Here is a 24,555-nt window from a genome sequence, read left to right on the forward strand (position 1 = left end):
GTGATTACGAAGAACGTACTGGGCCCATCCATGAAACGGAGAAATTGTTAAACATTTGGATGGAAGATCAGATTCAAAAGCGGACGCCCTTAAGCCTCTTTACAGTACAGTCAAAGGCTAGAAGTCTGTTTGGGACTTTAAAGGAACATGTTGGAGAAAACTACAGTCATGAATTTGTGGCAAGTACTGGTTGGTGTAAGAGGTTTAAAAATAGATTCCAGTTGTATAATGTTTGGGTGACTGGAGAAGCAGCGAGAACAGATGAGGAAGGAGCTAAAAAGTTTGTTGATAGCTTAGAAGAAATAATCAAGGTGGTGGGTTATATGGCAGAACAAATTTTTTATGCGGATGAAACAGGGTTATATTGGAAGCGGATGCCAGGACGCACTTACATTCACAAAGCAGCCATAAGCATGCCTAGATTTAAAGCACACAAGGATAGACTCACTCTACTGCTTGGAGGGAATATCAATGGGTTCAAGCTGAAGGCCTTATTAATTTACCATTTTGAAAATTCACTTGCATTTAAGAATGTGAACAAGCACACTTTGCCAGTTTATTATAGATCAAGCCGTAATGCCTGGATGAATCAGGCTTTATTTGGGGATTGGTACAGTAATTGTTTTATTCCTCAAGTGCTTGAGTACTGTTTGGAGAAAGGAATCCCCTTCAAAATTTTACTGTTGCTTGATAATGCGCCTGGACATCCACATCACTTAGCTCAGTGTTTTTCAACCTTTTTACACCTATGGACCGGCAGAAATAAAAGAACTGTTCTGTGGACCGGCATCAGTCCGTGGACCGGTGATTGAAGAACACTGGGCTAAGTCGTGGGCCAAACCCCGCCCATCTCTACCCAATCTCCACCCCAGACCCCGCCCCCGTAATAGTAGTAATTGCACCTTGCATGTCCTGTGCCTCATCTTGAAGCCTTCCCTCTGACGTTGCAACGTCAGAGAGAAGGCTTCCGGTTCAGGCGCAGGATGCCCGTAGGAGCCACTGCCCGTGGCTTTGTGCACTGAATCAGTTAGGAAGAGGGAGCTGGCTCGAAGATAACGCCGCATCGATCGCACCATGGACCGGCGGTTGAAGAACACTGTTTTGGGCCTGATGCACATGCTGGCCCTGTGGACCGGCAGGAAATTTCTGTGGACCGGCACTGGTCCATGGACCGATGATTGAAGAACACTGACTTAGCTGATCTCTATCCTAATGTGAAAGTGTTATTTTTGCCCCCGAACACTACACCACTTATTCAACCAATGGACCAAGGGGCGATTGTTACTTTGAAGGCAAACTATCTCAGAACCACTTTCGTCCAAGCCATAGCTGCTATAGATGCCGGCCCTGAACTATCACTACGTGACTATTGGAAACAGTATAATATTCTTAAGTGTATAAAAAAATCTTGCTACTCCTTGGGACCCAGTGATGGAAAAGTGTATGAATGGTGTATGGAAGAAGTGTGTTAAGTGCTATGTGAATACCTTTGCTGGATTTACCAGTGAACAAGAACTTGATGAGATTCGTGAAGAAATAGTGAAACTGTCAAAAGACTTTTCATTGGAATGTGAAATGGAAGATGTTGAGGAGTTGCTAGACTGGGAATCGGGGAAACTTACGAATGAAGAACTGATAGAATTAGAAGAAGAAAGAGTGGTGGAAGAAAAAAATAAGAGAATTAGAGAAAGACCAAGAGGATGAGGCGCTACAATGAATGTTCACCACAAAGGGATTGTCAGAAGGTTTATCTCTACTGAATAAACTCCTCGCCCATTTTGAAGACATGGACCCAAACATTGAATGATTTGCGAGGATTGAATGGATGGCACATGACACATTTCGTCCTTATTGCGAAATTTATGAAGAGAAAAAAAAAGCAAACAGTTCAGACGAAGCTCACTATGTTTATGCAAAGAGCAACTCCACCCATCACTGGGTCCGCAGCCTCCCCTGATGAAGGAGATATCGATAATCCGCAGCCAAGCACCAGTGGTGCCATGACTTAAATGTACTTTACTGTATTTCTTATTTTTGTCTGTTTTTCCACAATTGTATTGTTGTTTGACTTAGAAAGAAAATGTTGTTAACAGATTGCTTTAAGATGATTAAAATAATTAAAATATCATTACCCAGTCTAATATTCTTGCCTTAATTTAACACGGGCCAACTTACGTCCTGATCAATTTATGACCTGTCAGTAGAAACTAATTGCGGTCGTAAGTCGACGGCTACCTGTACAGTATTTTGAAAGAGCTGTATTTTCAAAGCAGACACACAAACTTTGTGCATCTAAGCATTTTGAAAATGAGCCCTATACCAACATAGTCATTTTTACTTCATACTGTGTTGCTTTATTATCTCACTAATTTGGACTGCTAATCTGCAAAATAACAGACAAGAAGCTCACCAAAGATTTGCAAGGGTTTCAACAACTAAACACAAACAAACAAAAAAATAAAAAGGTGGCTTTGAATTCACACCAAACAAATCCTGGGATCACTGGGGCACTTAAGTCAGTAGATTTTGGATTTTCAGCTGTGTAAACTAAATTGGTGTGGATTTTACCTGTATAAAAGCACTCAACATAGCTGGCTTAAACCACTAGCATATAAAACTTAAAATAAATATATTATTCAAGCATTTGATCAAATTGTTCTTAATTTTTATACAAAAAAATATACCATTTACCATAAAATGTAATTGCTTTGAGCCACTTTGGATTGAAAAGGTTCATATTTTTAGTCAATTTAATTTTCCCCTTATTTCTTCAAGGAAGCCAAAGCCTCCAGGAATGAAAATGCAGCAGTTGACGACAAGGAGAGAGAAAATATATCTAAGGATTTTGCCAAAACTATATTTAATAATTTAAATTTTTCATTGCATGGGTACTTGGCATAATATTAAAGTTCATGCTCACTACTTGCCCAAAGGTATTTGAGATTTCAAAACATGGAATGAAATGTCCATCTGTTACTTGGTGGCCTCCAGTTTGTTTCCAAGCTCTGTTTTTCAACAGAACCACCAAACACCAGCTGCATTGCTCTTCTCTGCACAGCCTGTAGTGCACGTCAATGAATATTTTTATTACCTTCAGGCTAAGGCATGAATAGCTTTATCAGCTTCCTAGAGATGCAGTACATAGTAGGAATGTGGCAAGCTGGAGGCCTTCTCATGTACAAATTCCTTTGTAGGTGTCGTGGTTAGTCGTGCCTCTGCACCTAGTTCTGTTTTAAGATTACGCCACCAGAAAGTTCAGGACATGGCTGTGAAATTCAGTCATTGAGTTCAAAATTTGTTTCATCATACAGCTCTGGACGAGATGACTTAGAATGCCGGGAATATTTCACTTGCAAGAAATCGCCTATTTCATCAAGTTCATTCAACACCTGCAAAACCATTGCAACATTATCAGTTTCCTTACTGGTTTAGCCCATAAATGATGAATATCACAAAAAAAGCGCTGAAAAGTCTGACTTATTCAGTTGTTTGACCTGTCTTGCCTATGGAAAATTTCTTAATAAATCAGACACTCAATGAGCACAAGGATACATTACTATCAAAAATAGCCATAGTTACACATAAGAACATAAGAACAAAAGAAATGCCTCTGCTGGGTCAGACCCGAGGTCCATCGTGCCCAGCAGTCCGCTCACGCGGTGGCCCAGCAGGTCCAGGACCTGTGCAGTAATCTTCTATCTATACCCCTCTATTCTCTTTTCCAGTAGGAATTTGTCTAATCTTTTCTTGAACCCCAGTACCGTACTCTGCCCAATCACGTCCTCTGGAAGCGCATTCCAGGTGTCCACCACACGTTGGGTAAAAAAGAACTTCCTAGTATTTGTAGAACTTCCTAGTAATTGTACACTGAGAGGAAGTTATTAATGTGGGCTACTGTCAAATTAGGTTATTTTATTTGTTTATTCAATTTTTAGGGGAGTTCAGAACGGTTTACATGAATTTATTCAGGTACTCAAGCATTTTTCCCTAAATGTCCCAGTGGGCTCCCAATCTATCTAATGTACTGAGCAATGGGGTACCAAGTGGCCTGATCAGGGTCACAGGAGATAATATAAGCCTGAACCCACCGCCGAGGCTGTAGTTATAATTTCTGCACCACACGTGTAAAATAGCAAAGCAACCATTTTAGCAGTGTCTCATTTTATACAATGAAACCCTGTCCTACAATAAACCGATCTGTGGTAAAGTAACCCAGTTTTTATAGTAGCCCAGGATGATAATTTCCCCTCACTAAAAGTCCTGCACAGAACCTTGCAACTTACGACAGTTCTTCCTCCATTCTTAGTCAACAATTCATAGCAAGCACAAAGACTTTTTTTTATCAAAGTCAGTCCTGCTGACACGAGCAGCAGGACAGGGTGTCAGAAGTGCAGTGAGAGGAAGAATAAAAGAAGCTTCAGAAGTGGAAGACAGGTAGAAGGAATTATATTAGATGATTGGAAAGTACGAGCAGTAAAAGCAACTCACAGTAAGAGAAGACTGGAGAGGAAACCACATGAGCCCAGTGAATTAGTAGGCAAGGGTCGAGAATGACACGGTGACAGAATTTGTCACCGTCCCCACGGATTACTGCAGAAAACCATCCCGTGTTAATCTTTAGTGTCTATCTCAACCTCAGTACTTCTACACCAGCATTCTTCAATGCAAGACTTGAGGGTCAGTGGTTGAGCCCATTCATACTCCGATTCTTCCCTCTCTTCTTAAAGAATGACACGGGGATGGTTGCCCACAGTTATCTATGGGAACAGGGACAAATTCTGTCACCGTGTCTTTCTATGTAGTTTTGGGATTTATTAACCATTTTACAAAGTGATTCCCCCAAGATGATGTACAATAGGTACAGCTCGACATAAAACTTACAATTTTGTTAACACAACAATAGTAAAATGATTAAATGTATGCATAAATACAATCAGTGAAATAAAATAGGAGATGGCACATTGAATCCTAGTAATAGGACTAAAATGATATATTATCAAAATATATAAACATCTAAAAGAACTCCAAAATATTCATAGAAATACAGTAGAATCCCGATTAACTGGTACTCAAGCAACCGGCACTCTCACCCAACAAGCCAAAAAAAAATCGCTGATAAAAAACAAAATCATCCCTGATGCAGCAGCGGTCCTGAGCCATGAACCCCTTTCCCTCCAGCTCCGAAGCAGCAGTACTAAGCTGTGAACCCCCTTCTCTCATGCCCTAAAGCAGCAGCAGTGGTAGTGGGCCTAAGCCACAAACCCCCCTCCCTCCCACCCAAAAGAAGCAGCAGCGGGCCTCAGCCTCAAACCCCCCTCCCTTCCGCCCACAAAGCAGCGGCAGTGGTCCTGAGCCACAAACCCCCCTTCTATCCCTCCCTCCCTTCCCTGAAGCTGCAACAGCACTGTCACTCTGACTCTCCTACAGGAGGGTCTAGAAAAAGGTGCAGGGGACAAAAGAACTACAGCACATACCCCTTCTATATAATGTCCAACACCTAGTGATCTGTTGTGATCTTTGCTCATGCCCTCCAATAGGCCGATAACCTCCCTCTGAAGTGTGAAGGCTCAGCTGACAGCTTTGTGTCATAACTGCTTTTTTAGAGCTGTGGTGGAATGGTATCCTGAGGACTGAAGGAGCCTGCCGCCTCCCCTCCCCCAATATTTGTCTGGAGTTTTGAAAAGATCTCTGGCCTGGATAAAAACAGGCTGCTCACAGCCAGCCCCATCAGGGCCTTTCCTCTGACTCATCACTTCTGATGCAGCAGAGGAAAGACCCTGCCAGGGCTGGCTGCAAGCAGCCTGTTTTTAGCGCTGCCTCTGCTGACTGGCTGTCATTGCTGCTTTGGTAATTGAGGGGTCTAGGAGGCCAGACTGACACAAAGAGAGGGAGAGCAGATGGGGAGAGGATGTGGACCAGAAGTGTGTGTGGGGGCAGAGTCCAGCAGGGTGCAGGGAAGGGAAGATGGATGGATGCATGAAGAGGGGGAGAGAAAGTGACTCTGAAAAAAGGGAAGAATAGATACTGGACCTAAAAGTGAGGGTGGGGAGTGATAAGAGTGAGATGGGAAGGAAGTCAAAACTATTTTTGCAGTAACTTTCAATCAACCAGAAACTAAAGTTAACTGGCATCCACCAATCCCCATGGGTGTTGGATAACAGAGTTTACTGTATAAGAAATGCTAGCAGAATATGAGTGATACCATATTCATATAAATATATACAATATTTGTTGTCATGACTAGTCTGTTTTCAAACGATTGTGAATGTCTACTTGTAACCTGTTCTGAGCTTCTGGGAGAACGGGATAGAAATTGGAATAAATAAATAAATACTCAACGTCAGCATAACACCAATGAAATACCTTAAGAAGCATGCATTAGTATAGCAACAGTACAACACAATGAAACATCTTAATAGGCAGTTGAGGTGCAACTGACATTTTCTGGAAGCTGCCACTAGGGGCAGGAGAAAGGGAGTTAGGTTTTGCCCCACTGGGCTACCAGGGAGGTCAGGAAGGTCCCGGGAGGAGGGGGAGAAGACCTATCCTGACTGGGAGGACGTTTTGATGTGTTGAGGGGGGGGGGGGAATTTGAGGCAGGCAATGTACAAAGTTTTATATATACATTTAACAATTAAAGAAAGAAAACATCTTTGCTAGCAAATTTAGGATAAACGAATGATACAAAAAAAACACCAATACAGGAAATAAACAAGCTGATATCCAACTATTTTTAAATTTCATTTTCCTGCCAACATTCAGCCAGGGCCTGCATAACTGTCTTTTTCAGACCCTGGCTGAATATTGGCAGGGATCTATTAAAGTTCAAGCGGCCAGCCCCACCAGATTTAGCCCCCGATTTTCAGTGCTGGTGCCAGGACATGGCCCACCACTGAATATCTAGGGCTAATCTAGTTTAAACCACTGATGGCTGAACATCGGCCAGAATGTTTTTGCAATATAGATTTTTGAATATATCAATGTGAAATTGCAAGACAGACTCATAAAAGAGCATTTCATTGACATCAGGAATGTCTGTTGTAGTCTTTGGAGAGAACCATAAGAGCAGGATGGTATCATTTGTGTTTCACATAGACTATGAAAATTAGACAAATTATGTAAAGATATTTTGTATGTACTGATGGCACATCCATGTTTTATCACTGAAAGGTAAAGGATAGAATTTTTGACGACTAAGAATTTGAAGGAGAATTTAAGTCCAGTCAGAATACCACATATACTCGAATATAAGTTGATCCGAGTATAAGCCGAGGTACCCTTTCCCCCCAAAAGGAAGAATAAAGGTTGACTCGAATATAAGATGGGGAGGAATATACATATGCCCTGCCAGGATCTGTGCCCTGACCCCTTCCCTCCCCTGCCAGGCTCTGCACCCAGCCCTCTCCCTCCATGGCTCTCTACTCTGTCCTTTCTCCCCCCCTGGCTTGCCCCCTCCCTCTCTGCCAGGCTATGTACCCAGTCCCCCTCCCTGCCCTGTACCCCCTCTCTTCCGATGTCCTGCAGGCCTCCACCGCGTCTGCCATATGACATGGTGGGCTGCAACAGGAGGGATCCCTCCTGTCTCCTGTCCCGGCAGACTCTGCCAATTTTTTTTTACCTCTCCCTGTGTATGTATTTGAATCCCTGGTGGTCCAGCAGTGCACTGGGTAGGAGTGAGCTTTCTAAACTCATTGAACCCCTCCTTGAATGGCTGCGAGTTCTTCTCGCAGCCCAGTGTGTACCATGCATGAGCGACCTTGCCTCACTCCTGCCTGGCCCTGAGCACGAGTCCCGTGAGAACTTGGGACACCATTCAGCAAGCGGGTTCAGCACTGGGCAGGAGTGAGGAAAAGTCGCTCATGCCTGGTACACTACTGGGTCACGAGAACTCAAGGCAGCCATTCAGGGAGTGGCTCAGCGAGGGGCAGGAGTGTGGAAAGCTTGCTCTTGCCCAGTACACCGCTGGAACACCAGGGATTCAAAAAAGCTACGCTGGGGGAGGTAAAAAAAATTGGTAGACTCTGCCGGTACTGGAGATGGGAGGGATCCCTCCTGTCTTGGCCAATCCCACCAGGACATTTGGCAGACTCATCTCTGTTGACCAATGCCGGCAGAGGCCTGCAACAAGTCTGGGAGGGTAGCAAGAGGGCAATGACAAGAATATAAGCCAAGACCCCCATTTTTGGGCCATTTTATTGGCCCCCAAAATCTCAGTTTATATTAGAGTATATATGGTACCTGCTTTGAAAAAATCTTTGCTAATTGAGCATCAAGTATGTGGCCATTATAAATGTGAGCATTGTTTGACATGCATTCACATGAAGTAACAAGAATTAATCCAGTTAAACATTATCAATTGAGCATTTCTCTAATTGTGTTTCAATGTATGTCATCTATATCATAAGATGTCCCCGTAATAAAGTATATTTAGTGAAAACTACTCTATCATTGTGAACTAGAGTAGTGGAATAGAAGAACTTAAAAAAGTAAAGTACAATAAGTTCCATTGGTGGATCATTATCAGTTCTGTATCATTTTTATGTAACACATTTATACGAGCCTGGAATTTAGGTAGTTTCCAATATCAAATACATTCATAAAAATCTCATAAGACCACTGACAAGACAATATTAATTTGAACATTTGCGTAGTTTTGTTATTAATATGATTCATGGAGATAGAGGAGGAGATTGTACAAAGATTTTACTTCAGAATGAACAGAAATAGATATTTAATATGAAGTCTTGAACTGCAAGTTTAAAATGTGAAGATTTATTTATTTTTTTTTTTGCTTGGTTGAGTGTAAAATCTGATTTATTAACATTCTACTGCCATCTTTAACTTCTGTTCACCATTTTGTTTAATGAGACAGTTTGAGAAAGTTCTTTGAATTGACACAGCTTTCAGGTGAAATACTGGCCAAAGTCAGGGAGATTTACTTGAGAAAATGCTTTGCATCTCATTCATTTTCAGAAAATTCCCTTAGATTTTGAAAGATGTGAAGACATTTTAAAATAATAATAATAATGATATTATTATTGCTATTATACAGGATTTAAATTTTGCTAGTAAGAATTTAAGAATAGCCATACTGGGTCAGACCAATTGTCCATCTAGCCCAGGGGTCTCAAAGTTCCTCCTTGAGGGCCGCAATCCAGTCAAGTTTTCAGGATTTCCCCAATGAATATGCATGAGATCTATGTGCATGCACTGCTTTCAATGCATATTCATTGGGGAAATCCTGAAAACCCGACTGGATTGCGACCCTCAAGGAGGGACTTTGAGATCCCTGATCTAGCCTAATATCATGTTTCTAATAGTGGCTAATCTAGGTCACAAGTATCTGGCAGAAACCCAAATATTAACAACATGGAGAGGGTAGTGGATGCCTGGAATGTCCTCCTGAGGGAAGTGGTGGAGAGGAAAACTGATGGAATTCAAAAAAGAGTAGGATGAACACAGAGGATCTCTAATTAGAATATGAATGGGCAAAATTTCATGGTCTGAATCCTGCAAAGGATTAAATTTTCAGACGATACAAAGTTATTCAGAGTAGTGAAGACGCAGGAGGATTGTGAAGACCTGCAACGTGACAAACACGCTCGAGAAATGGGCTGCGACATGGCAAATGAGGTTTAACTTAGATAAGTGTAAGGTGATGCATGTCAGTAACAAAAATCTTATACACGAATACAGGATGTCCAGTGCAGTACTTGGAGAGGCCCCCCAGGAAAGAGACTTGGGAGTATTGGTCAACAAGTCAATGAAACTGTCCGCGCAATTTGCGGTGGCGGCGGCAGCAAAAAGGCGAACAAAATGCAAGGAATGATTAAGAAGGGGATTACGAACAGATTGAAGAAGGTTATCATGCCACTGTACCGGGCCTGGAATACTGCATCCAGCATTGGTCGCCGTACATGAAGTAGGACACAGTACTACTCGAAAGGGTCCAGAGAAGAGCAATTAAAATGGTTAAGGGGCTGGAGGAGTTGCCGTACAGTGAGAGATTAGAGAAACTGGGCCTCTTCTCCCTTGAAAAGAGGAGACTGAGAGGGGACATGATCAAAACATTCAAGATATAGGGGAAAACATCCTCCAGGGATTCAAGACAAAGTTAGACAAGTTCCTGCTGAACCAGAACGTACGCAGGAAAGGCTAGTCTCAGTTAGGGCACTGGTCTTTGACCTAAGGTCCACTGTGTGAGCGGACTGCTGAGCACGATGGACCACTGGTCAGACCCAGAGCGGTAATTCTTATGTTATGGATAGGCTGGAGTGAGCTTCAATGACAACTCCAGTGAGTGGAACCTAAGGACTATACCAGTTAGACTTCTAAGGTCTATGGCCTAGAAATAACTAAGAAAAAAAAAGACATTTTATTTTAAACATGAAATTGTAATGTATGCAATTACAGGACAGACTGGATACACCATTCAGGTTTTATCTGCTGTCATTTACTATGTTATATTCTATGCTACCAATCCCAAAGCCATCCCCCCATGTCTGTCTCAATAGCAGATTATGGACTTTCCTTCCAGGAACTTGTCCAAAACCTTTAAAAACTCAGCTATGCTAACCGCTGTTACCACATCCTCTGGCAACGAGTTTCAGAGGTTAACTCTTCTTTTAGTGAAATATATTTAAAACAAATAGGAGGAAATATATTTCCATGTAATTTTATTGAGCATCCCCTGGTCTTTGTACTTTTTAAGAGTGATGATAAATCAATTCACTTACACCACTTAGCATTTGTTGACCCATATTTTTTCCAAGCAGAATAATCCTAACCTCCTTAGCCTTTCTTCACACAAGAGCAGTTTCATCCCCTTTATCATTTTGGTCGCTCTTCTTTGAGCCTTTTCTAATTCTGCTATATCTTTCTTGAGATATAGTGACCAGAACTGAGCATAATATGCAAGGTGAGGTCACACCATGGAACAATACAGAGTTATTATAATAATCTTGGTCTTATTTATCATCCAATTCCTAGCATCCTGTTTGATTTTTTTAGCTGCTGCTGCACACTGGGAAAATGATTTCAGTAAAGTGTCTGCAATGACACCTAGATCTTTATCTTGGGTGCTGACTCCTAAGGTGGACCCTAGCATAAGGTAACTATGATTTAAATTATTCTTCCCTATGTGCATAACTTTGCATTTGCCGTCATTAAATTTCATCTGCCCTTTGGATGTCCAAGTCTTCCAATTTCCTAAGGTCTTCCTGCAATTTTTCACAGTCCACATGTGTTTTGACAACTTTGAATAGTTTTATGTCATCTGCAAATTTAATTACCTCACTTCTTCTTATTCCAATTTCCACATCATTTATAAATATAGTAAAGAGCACCAGTCCCAGCAAGAACCCTGTGGCATTCCACTATATATCCTCTTCCATTGAAAAAAATGGCCATTTAACCTTACCCTCTATCAAAAACGTTCTGAAAATCTAGGTACACTACATCAACCAGCTCACCTTTATCCATATGTTTATTCATGCCTTCAAAGAAATGACGCAAACTTTCTTTGGCTGAACCCATGTTGACTCTGTCCCATTAAATCATATTTGTCTACATGTTCTGTAATTTCCACTAGTTTGCCCAGCCCTGAAGTCAAGCTTACTGGTCTGTAATTTCCCGAATCACCCCTGGAACCCTTTTAAAAAAAATCAGTGTTATATTGGCCACTCTCCAATCTTTAGGTACTACAGATGATTTTAGCGACAGTTCACTAAAAGCAGATCAGCAATTTTAATATTTGAATCCTGTTAGTACCCTGGGGTGTATACCATCCGGTGCTGGTGATTTATCACTCTTAGCTTGCTTATTTGGCTCCATATGTCTTCCAGTTCCTCTTTTGAAAACGTTTTCTGGTATAGGTAGATCTCTTACATCTTTTTTCATAAAGACTGCGGCAAAGAATTTATTTAGTCTCTCTGCTGTGGCCTTATCCTCCTTGAATGCCCCTTTTGCTACTTGATGATCCAATAGTACCACAGATTCCCTCATAGGCTTTCTACTTCTGATGTACCTGAAAAAGTCGTTACTGTGAGTTTTTGCCTCTGTGGCAAGTTTCTCTTCAATATTCTCTTTTAGTCTTCTTTATCAATGTTTTGTATTTAAATTGCCAATGTTTTTGTTGCTTCTTAGCTTCTTCAATCGGATCCTTTTTCCATATTTTTAAGGATGTTCTTTTGGCTCTTTCACTTCACCTTTTAACCTTGCTGGCTGTCATTTGCTCTTCTTTCCACCTTTGTTAATACATGGAATATATCTGGTCTGGGCTTCAACAGTGGTATTTTTAAACAATGTTAATGCCTGCTTTAAAGTTCTAAACTTTGCAGCTGATCCTTTTAGCTTTTTTAACCATTTTCCTCATTTCATTGTAGCCTCCCTTTTGAAAATTAAATTAAATACTACTCACTCCCGATATCAACTCAGATTGGATTATGTTATGATCAGTTTCCTAGTGGATCCAACACCAATACCTCACGTACTGTGACCTGCATTTCACTAAGGACTAATAGCTCCCCCTTTTGTCAGTTTCTGGACCAGTTCCTTCAAGAAGCGGTCATTTATTACATCTAGGTATTTTACCTCCTTAGCATTTCCTGATGTCTTTTCCTCCTCTTAATGTTAGTTATTAAATCATGTATATCAAGTGGATACAATTGGATACAATTTAAGAGCTTTGCAACTTTATGGTTATTTTGTGTCTTTCTAGTACGACATTATAAATATCACATCTTCATATTAGAGAATGACACGGGGACAAATTTGTCCCCGTCCCTGCAGGAACTCAATTTCCCCATCCCGTGAGTTTTGTCACTATCCCTGGCCCCATTCCTGTAAACTCTGCCTTAACCACACAAGCCTCGAACACTTATGATTTTGAAGTGTTTGGGGCTTGTGCAGATGAGGATGGAGCTTGCAGGAATGGGGCAGGGACAAGAAAAGAACTCGCTGGGATGGGACAGGAAAATGAGTTCCTGTGGGGACCGGGAAAATTTTGTCGTCATGCCATTCTCTACTTCATATACAGTGGTACCTCGGAATCCGAACGCCCTGGAACTCGAACGATTTAGAATCCAAACTTTTTTTTTTTCTTCATTTTTGCCCTGGAATCCTAATGCTATTTTGGAATCCGAACTGCAAGCAGTGCTCAACCCAAAGCTTCCCCTCTGATGCAGCTTCCTGTTTCCACCTGGAAGGGAAGCTTGGGGCTCAACACCACTTGCAGCTGCCATTGCCGATCTTGCTGTCTTGCCGCTGGGGGACCCGATCCTACTGCCTCTGCTGCTGGGGATCCTGATCTTGCTGCCTGTGCTGCTGGGGGTCCCGATATTGCTGTTTCTGCCAGCTAGGCCCGATCTTGTAGAGTTTGTGGGACCAAGGAACGGATTAATCCAGTTTCTATTCATTTCAGTGGGAAAACTTGTCTTGGAAGTCGAACGGGGTTCTGGAACGGATTAAGTTTGGATTCCAAGGTACTACTGTACTAAACAAATGTGCTGTCCATGTTGTCATTCAGATTCTGCTAGCATTTATCATATTTGTTATGACTGTTTTACAGTGCTGTTAAACTTCAGATTCTATGTCATGTTAGTTTATTACTAGGAATCAATTTGCCAACTCCAAATATTAACATAAGTTAAAGTTGATCAGTTTACTGTTGTTACAGTTAACAAAACTGCATATTTTATGTCACATTGTACTTGCTGTTCTCTTGCCTTGCATGAATCTTTTTATAAAAAGGCAGTCAAACCCAATACAGGATTTTCTTCTAATCTGTGTCTATAATGAAAACATTCTGGCAAATCATGCTCTAAATCTTATCAGTTCTAAGTCATGCTAAATTGTCTGCCTCAAATCCTCTAAGATTTTCTGGAGCTGAACGTGAAGATGCATGCAATAATTTTATTCTTAATACCACTCTGATGCTGTACCAAACTCACTCTAAAAAGGTATCTGCAGGCACTTACTGTGTCTAACATCTGCTTTGTGTGTGCAGCTGATACACAAAATCGTGCTCTAGACTCTGTGATAGGAGTAGCAGGAAACCCAACTACAACAACTCCAATCTTCTTCTTCAGCATGTGTCTTGCAAATGCACTACAGGAGAAAAAAAACACAACATAATATTACAGGAAAATTTTGCAATTGCCCAGTCATTCACCATCTCTCCAAAGCAGTACAGAAACGCAGGAATCTTTCAATAAGATTAGCAAACAGCAGGGTCCTTACGCTATCATTTAAATGCAAGGAGGTGGAATGATTTGCTCAGAGCATCAGATACAAGCCTTTCTAGGCAGCCCGAATGAGTCTTGCTGGTCTTTATTTGGCATCATTTACTGTGTATATTCCTGATGTAGTAATCTATGCAGCAGAGAAGACACCAGTTCCTGTTTATATATTGTAAAGTGTTGCAGTTAGGGACATTATCTCAAAGTGACAAACGTCTACCACACGGAAAACCCACCTTATTAAAAAGGCTACTCTGCCAACTCCTGCCCCCTGCAAACTACCACCACTCCTAAAACTATAAGGGCAAATGAAAAATTAAAGGCAATTGTTAAATTATGCGATAGCCGGAACAGAGCTAGCGAAATGCAACATATGCACTTGTACATTGCCTTATTTTATATCATCCTTTTTAAAATTTTCTTACAATGTATTTTAAAAAATATTATATATATATATATATATATCACAAAATTGTTGGTTTTGGTTTTAGGTAATTGCTTTACATCTTAAGCTTTATTAATTTAAACAATTTACTTATTTAAAAGTACTTAGACACCATTCTTGAAAATTTCTTTGTGATTCACAATAGCTAAGGAGAATTTTTTTTTTTTTAGATTGAGGGGTCCTTTTATCAAGCCGCGCTAGCGGGGTTAGCGCGTCGGACCTTTCATCACGCGCTAACCCCCGCGGCCGGCTACACAACTAATGCCTTCTCAATGCAGTTGTTAGCGGCTAGCACGGCAGGCGGTTTAACGCGTGTTAAACCCCTACCGCAGCTTGATAAAGAACCCCTGAATCAGATTGGGCAGACTGGATGGGTCTTCATCTGCCGTCATCTACTATGTTACAATCCTCATAAAATATAAATACTCCTTGGTGGGTCAGATACGAAATAGCTGTGAAAGGGCAGGTTTAGAAAGCTTCTTAAGACCTAGTTATTTGTAGATGCCTTTTTTTTTTAGCTATTTCTGGTAAAGTTGATAAATTATCCATGATTTTTATTATCTAAACTATGGTATCTTTCTGAGGATTGTTTGCATGTTTATTTTATTATGTCTATTTTATTATGTATTTGTTTTATTATGTGCCTATTTTAAATGCTATAGGGCTCATAATCGAAAGAGAAAAACGTCCAAAAACTGGCCTAAGTCGGAACTTGGCGAACATTGTCCAAATATGTCCAAGTGCCGATAATAAAAACGGGTTTTGTACGTATTTCTAAATGACCTAGGCCTCCATAGTGCTGCTGAATGACCAAAGCTAAACGGGGCGTTTCAGGAGGAGTGTCGAGGGTGGGAGTTGAGCGGGACATGGGCCGGCTTAGACTTAGTAGTACAGCATGTATAACTGAAAGTTATACAGCCTAGTATCAACGGAACATGGTCTAAGTCACAAAACCCACCTAAAGTCACCAGATAAGCACTGCAAACACATAAAATGGAGCCCCACACATTACCCAAATGATCACCGACCCCCCCCCCCATAAAAATATTAATCACACCTTTAAAATTCAGCCTCCAGACCATCATCACCTGTCAGCCTGGCATAGGAAAGCCTAGTTGTCCAGCACAGAGGCAGCTTAAGCCATCTTGAGGGTGGGTTAGGGACTCATGGAGAGGAGAACCCATGCCCATAAGCTCCTGTAATCACTGCATTGATACTTAAACATGTGCACTCCCCTATAACCCTTTCTTACTGGCATATAAGTGGCTCCTGCAGCCATAAGGGCTATTAGGGTGGTAGATAAGTGGGTCTAGGGGATTCTGGAGGTGGTTTGGGGGGCTCACCATGACCTATAAGGGGAGCTGTAGTGAGGAGACAACATGGCACCCTTTTTGTGAAGTTCACAGCAGTGTCCTGTAAGGTACCCCACTATTTAGGTGCCAAGTCTGGGTGTTCAGTCCATCACTTTGCAGAATCCTCCCATGTCCAACAGGGCTTGTTCTAGGCATTTTTGACTCGGATGAAAAGTTGGACGAAAATGTGGTATAAAGATAGATGATTTAGCGGCTTGGATGATCAGATCAGCAGAATGTATAGTTAGACAATTTTCGAAACAAAAAAAATTTTGGACGGCTTGCGGCTTAGACATGCCTTTCAATTATGCCCCTCCATGTATGTAAATTATGTAAACCGCTTAGTTTTAAACGTTATATACATTTTTAAAATAAAAATACCTACAAATGCATAAAAACAAAGTAAACAAACCCCCCCAATTTATTAATTTCCCAATTGTCAACAGTGCTCCACCGGCCTTATCTACCTACACAACTGGTCCCCTACTACTCTTGCCTTCAAAAAGGAAGCAAGAATATTTTTAACTTCTGATGAAATGGCTCCCAAGTTTCCTCCAACTGTAACTCCAGGGGAAGCTTATTCCTTAAGGAAAGTGCCACTAATAAAAATGCTCTCATTCACAGGACAGGATTAATTCTTCGAGGGCCCCTAGGCACACAAGTACACTGGGCCCCCTAGCTCTGCCCCGCCCACACCTGTGTCCCACCCACATTTTATTATTTACTTCTTTATTTGCACTCATATTTCTTTCATTATAAAATTCAAAACAAACAACAAAAATTACCATATCAGTGCCAGTGTAAAGTTTTAGTTCTATGCAAGCCCCAAATATCTCTGAACAAATCCTCCCTTCCTTCCCTTCCCACCTACTTGCCCAGGACTTTAACTCTGAACCCTTTCTATACGTATATAAAAGTGTTCAAATGCATTGTAAAGCAGTAATACTATCCAAAACATAAGTCTATATTAATAACAAAGTTTGCAACTCATCTCAACTGCCTCATTCTGTCATTCAACTTTAACCCATATGTATAAACAACCAAATCTGTAACTCCTCTGGTGTGTTCCACTCCATGTATGCTAATTTGTAACAAAACAACAAGGCAAGCAGTCCACCAAAGAATCCAACATGGAACAATGAAGATCAGCAGACAATAAGAAGATTCAAATCACTTTACAAATTAACAAATAAAACAAAAAATTGAAAATAAGATATCATTTTATTGGACTAATACATTTTTTAATTAGGTTTCAGAGGTCAAACCCTCTTTCCTTAGGTCAGTAAAGTATACTGCTGTTACAGTATCCTGTCCTGACCTGAGGAAGGAGAATTTGGCCTCTAAAAGTTAGTAAAAAATGTATTAAAATTAGTCCAATAAAACAATCACCGTATTTCCATTTCTATTTATAAACACTTATCAACACAGCTTCAATACTACTTTATCCTTTAAAAAAAAAATATGTAATTTTTTTTCTATCTTTGTCATCTTGATTTTCAGCTGAATTATGTGTTTGGGTATTCCCATTTACAATAGAGTTCTCCATAGTTTATTGTAATCCATACAGTCAATATCTTTGCTGTAGTCGATGAAGCAAAGGTATAGAGGGGTTTTGGTGTTCTTTGCTCTTCTCCAATATTCATCTAACATTGGACTAGGACTCGAGCACAAGTTGATGGCACATAACAACCTTTGTCTCCCAGTTTCTGCTTTCCTCATCTTGTCATTTTTTTCCTTCCATCCACTGTCTGCCCCTTCCAGAAACTGTCTGCCAACCCCCTTCCATTTTTCCTCCTGCCCTCCCCTTGCCCCCTTGGTCTGGCATCTCTCTCCTTCCATTTCCCTCTTTCTTCTCATTTCCTCCACTCAGATCTGATATTTCTGTCTCCTTCCCCTTATCCCCCATGTTCTGGCATCTCTCCCTCTTCTCTATTTTCTTTTTCTGTCTAAATTAAATTCTTTCTTACTATTCAGTACTCAGTTTCCCTCTTTTCACTGTGCCTACCCACAGATTGCCACCCCTTTCCTTCACCCCTCCACTATCACATTAACTCTCTTCTTCCCCCCATCCAGCATATGCCTTTTTCTTTCTCCCCTCCTTCCATCCAGTATGTGTTCTCTTTCTCCACTTCCATTCAGCATCTGCTCTCCACTCTCAACTGATATCCGTCTGCCCTCTTCTCTCTCTCCCTTCTCCCCACTTTCATCATCTGCCCAACTGCCCCTTTCTCTCTCTCTCTCCGAGCCTCCACCCCAAGACCATCTCCCTCCCTTCCCCTCACCTTCGAGTGGGTCACCACTTACATTATTTGTGATTATCTAGAGGTTCTGTGTAAGCCTTTGCTCTTTCTGTTGGATTTGTTTTGCAAAGGCTAGCCTAAGACATATCCTAAGACTTTTACTACTACTATATTATGATGAGCAATTTTTATGGAGGCCCAGTTCAGAGAAAGGAATGATGGAGATTTCTGATTGCTTTGGGGGTAGCATATGGCAGCCATCAAAACAAAAGAAAGGAAACTATTCCTATTTGTGTTGGACATGGAAAGAATTACCCTTCAGGCTAACTGGCCCACTCATTTGGGCTGTTTAGCACAAGGAATATTAATGCTAAAATTTATATGCAGAGCAAGTATTAAAATCCATAGTCAATCTAATGTGTCCCTTAAAGCCTGGCATGTCATTTGTGTTAATCTGCCAATTTCAACCTGGGTGGTTAGTACAAAAACATCCAAATGCACGCAAACATAATTCATATACAGTGGTGCCTCACACAACGAACTTAATCCGTTCCAGGAGCAAGTTTGTTATGTGAAACGTTCGTTGTGTGAAACGCGTTTTCCCATAAGAATACATGTAAAACAAAATAATTCGTTCTGTAGCATAAAATATGCTAAGATGACATAAAAAAAGATAAATTTTTGGTTATTATTTTTATTTAGATACATCTAAAAACATAATTGTTTTTTAAAACAACACACATTTTTTAAATTTAAAGACAGACTAAGTAGAGTCTAATTTTACAGTGAGAGGGCAGAGTCTCAGCGGCAAAAACTGGGACTTAACTGTTCATTTTTTTTTTTTCTACCGTGTTTCCCCGATGATAAGGCAGGGCCATCAAATAAGACAGCCCCCCCTTTTTAGAAAAAAATGTAAAATAAGGCACCCCCCCGCAAATAAGCCACCCACCGATACCTGCGCTTACCCGAATCGGGTGGTACGGTGGGTGACTCCGTGTAGTCCCTGGCACCCCCGACACGATCGGGGCAAGAGGGAGCTCAAGCCCTCTTGCCCCCCCGCCTCCCCGACACGATCGGGGCAAGAGGGAGCTCAAGCCCTCTTGCCCCCCCCGACTCCCCGACACGATCGGGGCAAGAGGGAGCTCAAGCCCTCTTGCCCCCCCGACTCCCCGACACGATCGGGGCAAGAGGGAGCTCAAGCCCTCTTGCCCCCCCGACTCCCCGACACGATCGGGGCAAAAGGGAGCTCAAGCCCTCTTGCCCCCCCGACTCCCCGACACGATCGGGGCAAAAGGGAGCCCAAGCCCTCTTGCCCCGCCGATTCCCCAACTCCCCGACAATATCGGGCCAGGAGGGAGCCCAAGTCCTCCTGGCCACGGCGACCCCCTAACCCCACCCTGCACTACATTACGGGCAGGAGGGATCCCAGGCCCTCCTGCCCTCGACGCAAACCCCCCCTCCCCCCAACGACCGCCCCCCCCCAAGAACCTCCGACCGCCCCCCCAGCCGACCCGCGACCCCCCTGGCCGACCCCCACGACACCCCCAACCCCCTTCCCCGTACCTTTCTGTAGTTGGCCGGACAGACGGGAGCCAAACCCGCCTGTCCGGCAGGCAGCCATCGACGGAATGAGGCCGGATTGGCCCATCCGTCCCAAAGCTCCGCCTACTGGTGGGGCCTAAGGCGCCTGGGCCAATCAGAATAGGCCCGGGAGCCTTAGGTCCCTCCTGGGGGCAGGGCCTGAGGCACATGGTCGGGTTGGGCCCATGTGCCTCAGGCCCCGCCCCCAGGAGGGACCTAAGGCTCCCGGGCCTATTCTGATTGGCCCAGGCGCCTTAGGCCCCACCAGTAGGCGGAGCTTTGGGACGGATGGGCCAATCCGGCCTCATTCCGTCGATGGCTGCCTGCCGGACAGGCGGGTTTGGCTCCCGTCTGTCCGGCCAACTACAGAAAGGTACGGGGAAGGGGGTTGGGGGTGTCATGGGGGTCGGCCAGGGGGGTCGCGGGTCGGCTGGGGGGGGCGGTCGGAGGTTCTTGGGGGGGGGGCGGTCGTTGGGGGGGGGGGGGGTTTGCGTCGAGGGCAGGAGGGCCTGGGATCCCTCCTGCCCGTAATGTAGTGCAGGGTGGGGTTAGGGGGTCGCCGTGGCCAGGAGGACTTGGGCTCCCTCCTGGCCCGATATTGTCGGGGAGTTGGGGAATCGGCGGGGCAAGAGGGCTTGGGCTCCCTTTTGCCCCGATCGTGTCGGGGAATCGGCGGGGCCAGAGGGCTTGGGCTCCCTTTTGCCCCGATCGTGTCGGGGACTCGGGGGGGCAAGAGGGCTTGAGCTCCCTCTTGCCCCGATCATGTCGGGGAGTCGGGGGGGCAAGAGGGCTTGAGCTCCCTCTTGCCCCGATCGTGTCGGGGAATCGGCGGGGCAAGAGGGCTTGGGCTCCCTTTTGCCCCGATCGTGTCGGGGAATCGGCGGGGCAAGAGGGCTTGGGCTCCCTTTTGCCCCGATCGTGTCGGGGAGTCGGGGGGGGGCAAGAGGGCTTGAGCTCCCTCTTGCCCCGATCGTGTCGGGGAGTCGGGGGGGCAAGAGGGAACCAGGCGGAGAGAGGGCAGTTAAGCGCAGTGCCTGCGCGGAAGGATGCAGCTCGGGCGACTTCGTTGTGTGAAACGAAGTTCGTTGTACGGATCAAGACATAAAGTTCGTTGTGCGCAGCGTTCGCTGTGCGAGGCGTCCGTTATGCGAGGCACCACTGTATATTCATTGCAGATATTCTGAAAACCATCAGAGGACTAAGTTTGGTAACCCCTGATTTAGGATTCAAAAGCAGCTCTTGTGCAGGAGTTCAAAATTCAGCTATGACTGTAGCTCTCTCCCCATACCTCTGGGAGCCAGATCAAAATAAGACATGACTCTTATTCTGGCTTTCCCACTTATTAGAAAACAAACCTAAAAAAGTCAAATGAGCGTTGAAGGATAGTACAAGCACATGTGATTCACAAAAATTTGAATGAAAGATTAGGTTCTCACCTTTGCTAATCTTCTTTCTTGTAAATCTTCACTTTATTCCAGGACCAGTGGGTTGTTTACCTTCTCCAGCGAGGGACTGTAGGAAGCCTCAAACATTTGAAGCTTTCACCCCTCCTCCTCACAGCTTATCACTGAACACGCTCTTGCAGCTCCCAGTCGGTCTTCAAGCAGCCAGGAACATCTGCAGAGGATACAAACAAGAGAGAGAGAGAGAGAGAGAGAGAGGAACGGGGAACTCTGACAAGTAAATCAATTCTGCTCATATAAACAAATGCAATAACAATGTAAAACGAAATAACAGGTTATGAAACACTGAAAACCTGAACGACAAAACTGTGCTATAAGGAAGGAGACACAGCCTACACTGTCAGAAGGGGGTGCCTGACCTAGGAAGCTCCCCCAAATTAAGTGCTAAACCCAGTGTGATGGCACTCTTATAAAGGCTGGTCAGAAAGAGAAATCCAGCTTACCAGTACTTGTAAGGCAGACAATTGGCGAATCAGCAAGTAAAGGGTGGGTTCCCAGAATAAAGTGAGGATTTACAAGAAAGAAGATTAGCAAAGATAAGAACCAAATCTTTCGTTCTTGTACAATCCCACTTTATTCTGGGACCAGGGGGACGTAACAGAGCAGTCCCAAAAAATCAAGGCAGGACTGATGAGCCTGCTGCTAACACAGAGGAACAAAAAGTGGCATCCTGCTGGGCTGCCACATTGATTCTGTAAAACTTGGTGAAGGTATGCAAGGAAGACCCTTGTAGCAGCTCTACAAATCTCATCCAGAGACACCACCGACAATTCTGGCCAAAAGGCGGAAACTCCTCTGGTTGAACGATCCCGCACCCCAAGGGGAGGCTTCAGTCCTACCATTATGGAAGCTGCGAAAATAGTCGAGCGAATCAACCTGGAAATGATAGCCATAGAGCAGCGGTCTTAGACTCGCAGCCCCCGAGTGCTATTTTGCAAACCGCGGGCTTGTACCCAATCTCGCACTCTGGGCAGGAAAAGAGGCGTAGGCATCAGCTGACTTGCAACTTCCTGCTGCCATCGCGTATGTTGGGACTCTGTGGCCGAAACACAATATGTGTCCAGCTTGGCGAAAACTTTCAAGATGTCGTACAAGGCATTAGCAATGCAATCCACTGTGGAGATGAGAAATCTAAACCACGAAACACCACAGTGCCAGGATCATGGCGCAGTTTGGAATGACACACTTGGGCCACAAAGGAGGAGGCTGTCACCACTTTAACACCAGCCATGGCTAAAGCAAATAGATGCTGAAGGATTAAATCAACTCACATTGGCTTCCAATCCAGGAAAGAATACAATTTAAATTCTACTGTATACTATTTAAAACTATAAATGGGAGACAGCCCAATCTACCTAAACGACCGCCTCATCCAAACTACCTCTACCAGGCATAGAAAAACACACATCCCATTCACTTACCCCCAAATCAAAGAAGTAAAACGGAAAAAACTATACGACAGCCTACTAGCTACTCAAGCAGCAAAAATAGATAACCTATTGAAATCTCCAACCTATTGAAAACAACCCAGACTACAAGATTTTCAGAAAGGAAATAAAAACTATACTCTTCAAGAAATCCCTTAATAAAGCTTAATACCATTAATATCCTTTCTTACCATCCCCTCCCCAACCCCTGATCCTTCTTATCCCTCTCTTGGAAATTATCTCTGATCTAACTTTGTAACCCTTCTTCCATAACTCTTTTTGTAATCCGCTTTGAACCAAAAGGTAATGGCGGAATAGAAATCTGTAATGTAATGTAATGTAATAAAATCCATCTGTTGGTCCTAGACATCCTTCAGGACCCTCCTTCCCCCATCGCTGGTGAGAAATGTGTGCTTTGTAACCTGCGCCACTGAAGAATTCACCTTTGGGGAAATAAAGCACTTGTTAAAGACATCCATCATGGGATAAAGCTGTGCCATGGCTCGAGCACATTTCAAGGGACCCACTGGACTATCTCAGAAATCAGTAAGAATCCGAACAATGTCAAGATTATCTGTCAAAAAGGCAGATTGCGGCCTCTGGACACTCATGAGGGAACATTCAGCAGTGACCGGCTGTTCCATCTGCAGCTTCAATTCCTGCAGAGATTTCGATATTAAATCTACAAGGTGTATGGGATCAAAGAATCTGTGTACTGTGGGGGTTCACGCCCAAAACACGGGCTCCACACAGCTTCGGAGCCTGGATATGCGCCTGATTCACCACATCCAGGGCCGCTGCAGTGCCGCCTGGTGAAAGCAGAGGAATGGAAAGCGTGTCTGGCACAACTGCAGGCACAGCTGGCATATTCCCTAGTACCTCCGCAGGAAGGCAAGATAGACCCTGGTCCCTTGGAGCAGGGATCCCTGTGACCAGCACAGAGGCCGGTGGAAGGGAAACAGGCAGAGACTTTTTAACTACGTAAGTACGCCTCATAAAGCATATTCACAAATTCCAGGGGAAAACTATCCTCCGCGGCAGGAGTAGATTTCTGCGCCTTAGATTTGGAATGCTTAGAAGATATGAGGTTTATCATCAGAGCCGCACTTGCGGTTCGTCAAGACGCCACCAGTGTACTCCTCAGGGTCCCCTGACACCAATTTTGTAGGGGCATAAGGCACTGCATCCAAGCAAATCTCATCTCCCCAGTGGGCCACAGCACACGTGGAACATGGCTACGCAACTGACAGCCATTCACCGCATATGAGGCATGAATCCATCCCATCCTGTCCTGGGGAAGTCATCTATGTAGTTTTCTTTTAAAAAATGAAGCTGGCAAGTATGAAAAATAACTTTAAAATCAAATCTAGAAAAATCCAAAATGGCCACGGAGGCCCTGGATTTTTTTTTCTAAGTCAAGGTTTGTTTATTGAAAGGTTTTATAATACATGTAAAAACATTCAATGTGAGAGGAAAACAGAAAACAATACATAATAAAGCACAGTGAATACACAATACTGCATTCCTTATGCATAACAAGATATATATGAGAAATCTCACATGAAAATAACAATTATCTGTACAGAGAAATACCAAAATAAAACATGGACCTATATTTTATCCAATACCAAGGAGAGGAAGAGAAAAGATAAAGAAAGAGAGGAGCCAGAAGATATCAGAAAGAGAAATCAAAAGGCTGAGCCTTGCAAATAAATCTTAAGAGAACGCCACTTACATTGGAACTTTAGGAATCTATCACATTTTTTTATTTTTTAGCTAGATATGCTTTGAATCTATATGTCAAGTAAAT

The 24,555-nt window shown here is 43.2% G+C and overlaps 1 protein-coding gene across 1 annotated transcript in view; it reads right to left on the bottom strand.

Moving 5' to 3' along the window:
• Positions 1-1,077: 1,077 nt before the first annotated feature.
• The window catches only part of LOC117358113 (serine palmitoyltransferase 3-like), a 227,082-nt gene continuing 203,604 nt past the window's right edge, over positions 1,078-24,555 (bottom strand). Inside the window, exons 11-12 of the mRNA XM_033939643.1 lie at positions 13,977-14,106; positions 1,078-3,389 (exon numbers count right to left, since the gene is read on the bottom strand). Of these exons, the coding sequence (XP_033795534.1) occupies positions 3,276-3,389; positions 13,977-14,106 (244 nt within the window). The 3' untranslated portion in view covers positions 1,078-3,275. The remainder of the gene's footprint in view (positions 3,390-13,976; positions 14,107-24,555) is intronic.

This window comes from Geotrypetes seraphini, chromosome 3 (assembly GCF_902459505.1).
Source record: "Geotrypetes seraphini chromosome 3, aGeoSer1.1, whole genome shotgun sequence".
NCBI lineage: Eukaryota > Metazoa > Chordata > Amphibia > Gymnophiona > Dermophiidae > Geotrypetes > Geotrypetes seraphini.